An 8,482-nucleotide genomic window follows, 5' to 3' on the forward strand; every position below is an offset into this window, starting at 1 on the left:
GCAGCACTGAGATGTGGGCTGTGAGATTGGTCAGTTAAGTCATGCGATGGGTGAGCTAACATTTATAAAAACAGGAGCATTGCCTGAAGAAATCATTGGGATGTTGAATCTCTCTTTGAGGGGAGCATTGTGTGGTCTAGGAAATCTTAGGACACCTGTTTCCTGTCTACTTTGTGCAAAGAATGAGCATTAGGTTTGGCCATATTCATAGACTCCAGATTTAAAAACAGCTGGATTCCTTCTTGACTGAGGAAGAGAAAGAAATAGGCTGGATTTATTTGCTGTTCAGCAGATTTTACATTGTTTTTTCCTGTCACATACACACACTAGCCTACCTAAACCAGGGCTTAAATTCTCAGTCTTTCCTGGTGCCCCCCATGCAACCCTCCCCCCCACCCCAACATGCTATGAAAACTCCAGGGGGGTTGAAAATATTTACCAGAGCTCTGCTCCAGACAGCTCTGGGTGAATTTAAGACCTGACCTAATCTATTTAGCTGGATTAATAATCAAAGGTGGCTCAGAAAGCACTTTCAGTACAAATTGACTTGTGTGCACATGGATGCACCCATTCATGTTTCAACAGCTGTATTTGCATGAAAAAAATCCTCCCCAAATATTTGTATGAACAAAATTCTATTGCGCCATATTCACAAAAAAGCAATATAAACAGAAGGCTGGATTGAATAGTGAGTCAGATGTGTCATACTTCTTCATGAGAGAGTGTGTGTGTGTGTGTGTGTGTGTGAGAGAGAGAGAGAGGTGTGAAATGGTTTTCCTATCCTGTGAGAAGTTTAGAGATTTTGAAAAAATTTCCTGTACTAAATTGAGATGAAAAGTTAATGTTGAAAAATTTCACAAATTGATAATCTGGGGGGAAGGAAAAAAAACCCCTTAGATTGGGTCAATTGATACATTTTGTTTTGATGATTTTGAAATGTTTCATTTGATTGTTTAAATATTTTGTTTTTTAGTATAAATTAACTAAAATGTCAAAATAAGAGTAGTTTTGAACCACAGAATGAACCATTTCATTTTGAAAATGCTGACATGAACATTTCAACAACTTTGAAACTTTTTTCAACATTTCTTTTAGTTGGGAGATTGTTGATGGGAAAGGGTCTGGTTCAATCAGTTTCAGTTTTGATGAATTGGGATCTTCTGATGAAAAATCTTTAATCAGAAAGTTCCCCACTAGCGCTAGTGTGTGTTGTGTAGACAGATGCAAGCTTCATATCTACGATATGGGAATGTAGGAATACTGCTCTTCGCACATTCTTTATTTAATTCCCCCTGATGCTTTATTTAATTCTGTTCATTTTGTTCATTTTTCTTGATTATAGAAAGATGGAGTGCCAGGGTTCTTGTAAACATGTTAGGTTTAACTCATCTAATGGCTTTCAAGTAATCAGGAAAGGATTGAAATCCATGAATGGGCTTTTCCTAGTCAGGAAAAAATGAGGACACAATTCAGGTTACTCTTTCCAACTCCCTTTTTCTTTATAATATGCTCAGAGTTTTTCTAACTGCTTTGAGCAGAGATGGTGATTGATAGCAATCACAGCAACTAGGCTTACTGCACTCGCAACTACAGAAAACAGCTATGTACAACCTTCTAGCCAGCCTATAGTTTCTTACACCAAAATACACCAGCTGCTGTGTGACTCTGTGTCTGTCTCCCCCTCCCTTCCCCAAAGCACCAGGGGACTAAAGAAGCTGGTGTTTTCCAAGCCTTGGGAAGAGGTCACCTCTGTCTATATTGCTGCTATGTAACATAAGCAAAATCCATTTGAATTCAATGACTCTCTCTCTCCTTTAAAAACAAAGGTTTGAGGGTTTATTGCAGGGGTAGGCAACCTATGGCACGCGTGCCAAAGGTGGCATACGAGCTGATTTTCAGTGGCACTCACACTGCCTGGGTCCTGGCCACCAGTCCGGGGGGGCTCTGCCTTTTAATTTAATTTTAAATGAAGCTTCTTAACCATTTTAAAAACCTTATTTACTTTACATACAACAATAGTTTAGTTATATATTATAGACATATAGAAAGAGACCTTCTAAAAACGTTAACATGTATTACTGTCACGCGAAACCTTAAATTAGAATGAATAAATGAAGACTCGGCACACCACTTCTGAAAGGTTGCCGACTGCTGGTTTATTGTTATCAGTCTGTTCTTTTTAAAAGCACTAATTAACCTAACAGCAAGCTGTAAATATACCTAGGTATAGCTGTAGGTTAATTTAGTAGCTCTTAACCCCGTCTGTGACAAAGCTATATCATATCTAAAATGTAGCTTACAGCAATAAATATCCACCAGATATCCCTAACCAGCTGAAATAGAGATGGCATAATATAACTAGTTGCTGAATTCCTTGAAACATTCCCAGTTAGGTAGAAACATTATGGCTTATTCTTTCTGCATTCAGTGGTCACTTGTGGGTGACATCTTTCAAACACCATATACGTTTCACATTCCACCCAGCTGAAGACAGTCTTGTACTTGTAATTGTGGGAGGAAAGATGGATACATTTGTAATGGTTGGCTGTCATCCTTGTTTTCTTGTCTTAGTCCTCCATACTACTCTAACAACCCCTTGAAATGAAAATAGGGAAATATATTGATTTAATTCAAGGTGCTAATGAGCTGTAATCAATCTAATGCTAGACTTCATTATTTTTAAACTGAAGGACTATCTAATGTGACTTTTTTATTGGTTTGAGAAGTCTGTGAATAAACAATTCAGCATGATGATGGTTTGTACTTACGTTGCTATTGTTATGAGAAGCATATAACATGACTTGAAAACTAGATAGCTAGCATAGCATGCCCAGATGTTGGCAGTAAAATGCATGAGAAATAGAGAACCAGCATCCAGTGCAGAGAAGATTCCCAGTGCTAGCTCTCCTGAAAGATCCCAGTTAATTTTCACATATCCTACTGCCATGGCGGTTACTGAACCTAGAGAGATGATATAAGAATATTGCGTTGTATACCTGCCACGCTATCAAGTAAATAGTAACATACTTATATTTTGATTTTAAAACCCACGGTAAATATTTGACTAGAACAGTTCTAGTTCCAGTTGTAGGATGTTTATTTTATGCAACACATTAGTCATTTTTAGACACACACCTGCATTAATCAATTCTTGTCATTTTTATTGACAAATCATAGGCATGATTATACTCGGTGTATTGGACAAGCTGTTGTGCAAACAGAAAATGTTAGTCTGAATGTCAACAGTATGTACCGGAGCTGGACTACTTTAGAGATAGAATCTGGGCTAATTGATTGACGAAAGAAGCCATAGTAGATAGTTCAATGCTTCCCATAGATAAATCAAGAGAAACTGCTATTCCAGTTATAGACATAGTACCTCAAGTTGACATTTTTATTTACCAGTCTAATGGTTGATATCGATGCAATTCTGAAAGGTATCTTGCCACTTCAATGAAGTTGCTGAATGTTTTCTGAAATATCAGATAAGTATAGATTTGATGTATAGAAAAGGTTGTTACAGATCCATTTGTTGTAAAAGTTTTTGAATGCTGGAAGGAAGAGCTTTGGCCTGGCTTAAGGGACACTTTCGACTTAATTTTTTTTCTAATTGATTAATTAAAAAAAAAAATCTGAGACCATCCTGCAAAATGTCCTTTTAAATGTATTATTTAAAAAATGTATAAGGGCTTTTCTGCTCCCTTATTGACATTGAGAAGATTTTTTTTCAGTTAGTCTGTTTTTTCTCTTGCTAACTGTCCGCCCAGTAAAAACAGTGAAACTGACTCTAGACAAAATGCTGTCAAGTGAGTAAAGTAAACAAACGTGAAAAAATAGAACATGTATTGTTCTGCTAACTACTTTGTCTCAGTCCTCTTAGGTGTTACTTGTTACAGTAATAGGTATGAATTTTTCAGGTAGAAATGTAATCTTCAAGTTGATGGTGTCCTGAGCTGAATGGTAGGTGTGCATAAAAGTCGAACGCCAGTCTCTGAGAATTCAGCCACTCGGGTTAGTTGTTCAAATACCCAACTAATGAAATGACTTCAATGGGTCTATACTTGGGAGTGAGCACTAGATTCCATAGTAAGTGCATCTTCCCCGAACACTCCTAGAGCTGTATAAATGACTAACAACAACACAGGATATTCAAGGCTGGCAGCATTATGGAAGCCAAGTTATGGTTGTTCAGGTGGTGTAGACTGCATTTACATTCCTTCAGTTTGGTTACCACCCTTCCCCTCCCCCCCCCACCAAAAAAAACAACAAACTTTAACTTAAAATTTCCTGTCTGTCTGATGTTCGCAGTCTAGGCACATCACCATTATTTTAGGAGGTTTTTATTTGATACATACTAACTATAAAAAGGTGTCCTGCCACTTTAAGGGCCAGATGGCCTAGGGCCAGCCAGCCCTGTTTAATTAGCCCTGCCCTATTAACCTGTATGGGTTATTGGACTTAAAAGGAAGAAAGCCCAGTGGTTGGGGGTTGGCTGGGGAGGGAGAGCAGACAGGCTACTCTCACGCGGGGCAAGAAGCCTGACTCAGGCTAGGAACTGTCTGATGGCAGTGGCCAGCCAGAGACCCTTGGTGGGAGGGTAAACCTGGTCCAGATTCTTGGGTTTGGAGCTCAGTAGTCAGTAGTTAGGCAGTAAGACAGGCCATTGTTGCCTGGGTCTTCCTGCAGTGGATGAGGCTGAAGGCTGAGCCCAGTGGGGCCGAAGATTTTTTGGTTTTGGTGCTGGTTTTGTACTTGGACTCAGGGATTCGTTACCCCAGAAGGGGTGAGAACATAAATGACTACAGGAGCCCTGAGGAAGGGAGTGAGGCAGAGAGACTGCAAGGCCAGGTTTTGCTGCAAGGTACGCTCTGGGATGGTGAGTGTTGTAAGTACCCTTCACTCAAACTTGGCTGCATTTTCATCTGGGAACTTTCTTGGTTTTTGAACAAGTATTTTTGTAAAAATACTGGTGTTTGCCCATGTGATCTGGAAGTACTTATTTGGCTGCAGATATGCAACTCCTTGCATTCTGAAGACACCTGTATTATAATTAGCATGTTGCAGTCCCCTGCTTGTTAGAACTGTACTGATATTTCTTGAAATGTACACGTATTGATCTGTGAATGTCCTTTCTCCTTCCCAGTTCTGCTTAGAAGACTCTTGGGGTTCCCTGGAGAGCTTAGTAATTCCACTGAGCTTTGTTCATGTCCTTTTAAAATATGCCAAACTCCTTTGTGGCTTTAGAAGCTCAGCCAGAATCCTGAAGCAAATCCTTTGACTGATGAATTTGCCAAGTCCACAGATCTTTTTGTGAAACTTGCTAGGCCAGCCAGACCTTTTATTGATCTTGAAAAATCTATAGTGTGCCAACAGAGAACAGTGTTCTCTCATTCTTAATCAGGCAGAGTATCACAATCGCTTACATACCCTAGTGCTTAATGTGTGAACTTGCTGGGCTCTTTGAGATGCGACGTGACACAGAATGGTTATGAGAATTTATCTGAGGAAACACCTTGGGAGTGATTCACTGTTACCTTGCACCTTGTGCAGCCATTTACCCCAGTGCAAAGTGAGTGTAAAACGCTGCTGGATCGGGATGGTACCATTCTGCATTTGTTTTGCACTGGGGTAAATAACTATTCCAGCTGCAGGGTAGCAATGGACCAGGTCCCTAATTCTTCTTTTTTAAAACTCTGGTATCTTAGGATAGTGAAAACAACAAGGTGTCCTTGTGGCACCTTAGAGACTAACACATTTATTTGGGCATAAGCTTTCGTGGGCTAAACCCACTTCATCAGGATAGTGAGTGTAACAGTTCGCTTAAAATTTTTGGTGAAAAAATTCTCCTCTAGCCCCACATTGCACATGCCAATTAGGATTTAGAAATTTCTTATTGGGGTTTAGTTTTTTTAAAGTTCCTGTTTATAAAGGAAGGGTGACCACTGGCTCTGTCTTGCAGCCTTTATTCATATGAGTAGCAAGGCAAAAGGGTTATATGTGAGAAGGCTCAACTAGAGATGGGCCTCTAATGAAACCCTAGATGTGCACTTTAACCCTGGGGATGCTACCACCTCACCATATATTACTTCCAAAACCCATGCTTCAGACTGAAATTTATTTGACTGTGAATGCATTAAGCATCTGAAAATTAAGTTTGATATTAAACTGATCTTCCTGTCATTTGATAGCTAATTCTAATAAGTACACCGGCCTGGGTCTCATTAAGAGAAGTAACGTATACAACAGTACGTTCAAAATGTGCGCCATACTCTATTGAAGGATTTCTCTAACTTTTCATAGTGTGATCCATGTCTTTGGGAGTGTCTCACAGAAGCGTCCCTTCCCATTCATGAATGGATAACATTTCTGTGGCAAACATAGCAAGGCCCATGTGGAAAAATATCAGGGCAGCAATGCATTTTGAGCTTCTTTGAATGAATTTAGCAGCTGGACACAAGGTCCATGTGATCAGTGTGCTCTCCACAGTCCACCAAGTACTGCACAAAACTCTGGTGATCTAAAGACTATGCTTTGGGAGTCACCCCCCTAGAGAAATACATGGCCTGGTGTTAAATTTGAGGCTTTCGTACGTCTCATGAACTATTATAATTTGAATGTACAACCTGCTTACCCCTACTGTGGAATGCTTGATAGGCATGAAATGGACTTAAACCACATGATAGGAGCACACATGATTTAAAACATATATCTGGTATAGTTTGTATTTTAGAATTTACTAGAGGAAATACTTTAATACTGTATTGTTTACTTACTCAGAAATGTTGCTGCTGCCTCAACAGCCCCATTATAAACGTCATAATTCTGAGAGGGTGCTCTGTCGTCCCATAACACCTGGATGTAATTCACAATCTGGTTATAGCCTGCAGTGGCTAAAGCCCACCATAAGGACCAGTAAAGCAGTTTCTTTGTGCAATAGCATTCCTTTAAATCCTTGCATAACTGCACAAGCATGTGACACTGGTGCTTGTCAGACTGGCATTCAGGCAATGTCCTGGTAATGACAGATGATTTTGCAGCATCTTTGTCCTCTTGGCAACTTGGCTGCTCATTAATGCTGGGTGCATTTGACATTGTGTCTTGCCTCATTGTTCCTTGGGGAGTTTCAGGGATACGATTTTTGTGAAAGAACATACTTTTTTTTGGCATTGGTAGAAAAAATGAGGCTAGGAAGGCCAAGGACAGAGAAGCCAAACTAATGGCATTTAGATAAAAATAGGATAGCTTTGCCAAAGATACTAAAAGTTGCCCCAACACCGCTGCAACTGTGGTTGCAACAAGTGTGATGCTTCTGCAATAACTAGTCACTTTCTGATAATGGTCAGCACTGACAACGCTGTAAATGTAGGCGTAATAGGCAACTTCAGTGGCCGTTACCATCCCATAAAAAAACTCCATCCACTGCATGGCTAGCACTCCTTGGAAAAATAAAAGCATCAGCCATGTAATAATGAAGCTAAGGCCTTGTAGAATAATGATGGGCTTATAGCGCACATAGTCCGTAATCAAGAAAACAGGAAACAGTAACACCAGATAGGAGTATGTCCAAACTGGGAAAACCTGGTTTGTAACCTGGAAGGGAAAGGAAGGAATTCTGTGATTTTTGTGAATGAACTTGGAGAAAGGATCATGCTCACTGCTGTTAATTCAATGCGTAAAATATAGCAATATAAGTATGCATGATGCACAGATCTTATACTGCACTGTTCACTGTTTAATAGGGAAAACTTTATTTTATGAACCCTATTGCCTTAACATTTTTAAACATGTGCTGTCTATGTGCCCCCTGAATATTACCTTCTGTCAGGGAATTCTCAGTTGGCCCTTTAGGACAGAAATGAGGATTGAGCTCCTAATCTTTCACAGGGGAAATATCATGCATGTATCTTTCTGTAATAAATGTCAGAGAGTAAATGAGATTCTTATAGTTTCTTTCTGAAGAATAAAGTACACTCAGTATTTTGTTATTCCATATAATGGGAAAGCAGTGTATAGCCATACCTCATCAATGGTCAGGTTTTTATCTGGTCCTGTTAGATAAGGGGTGAGGAAAGGTTCTGATGGCCTCATCATGGAGAAAAATCCATAAATGCAGAGGACCAGGGTAGGATAAATCCAGCTGCTGCTTCGTATTTCCTTCCAGCAAGCCATGGCCTGGCCAACTAAAATATGGTGAAGAAAATGGTGTGTTAAATAGAAGACGGGTCCTCTTCACTGGAACTGAAGGCTATTTTAAAATTCAATTAATTATTTTTAAAAGTCCAGACACTAAAGAAACTTTTGTGAACACTGAAAACAACAGAGTGCCTCCTTCTGTTAAAAATGTGTAAGTGAACAACTCTTGTTGAAATGCACAGACTTACAGAAATTCCATTCAATTTGTGGTTGTTTTACAGGATTTTTCTAAGGGACTACAAAGGACTGCTTGTCAGAGTTTTAGCTATGGAATTCAGTTGCATTATTC

General features: G+C 39.5%; 1 protein-coding gene across 1 annotated transcript in view; it reads right to left on the bottom strand.

The window, feature by feature from the left end:
* Window positions 1-8,178, bottom strand: part of SLC19A3 (solute carrier family 19 member 3) — a 12,894-nt gene extending 4,716 nt beyond the window's left edge. Inside the window, exons 1-3 of the mRNA XM_024195210.1 lie at window positions 8,020-8,178; window positions 6,774-7,590; window positions 2,769-2,961 (exon numbers count right to left, since the gene is read on the bottom strand). Of these exons, the coding sequence (XP_024050978.1) occupies window positions 2,769-2,961; window positions 6,774-7,590; window positions 8,020-8,169 (1,160 nt within the window). The 5' untranslated portion in view covers window positions 8,170-8,178. The remainder of the gene's footprint in view (window positions 1-2,768; window positions 2,962-6,773; window positions 7,591-8,019) is intronic.
* Window positions 8,179-8,482: the final 304 nt, after the last annotated feature.

This window comes from Terrapene carolina, unplaced genomic scaffold, assembly GCF_002925995.2.
Source record: "Terrapene carolina triunguis isolate 2854851 unplaced genomic scaffold, T_m_triunguis-2.0 Scaffold88, whole genome shotgun sequence".
Taxonomy (NCBI): domain Eukaryota; kingdom Metazoa; phylum Chordata; order Testudines; family Emydidae; genus Terrapene; species Terrapene triunguis.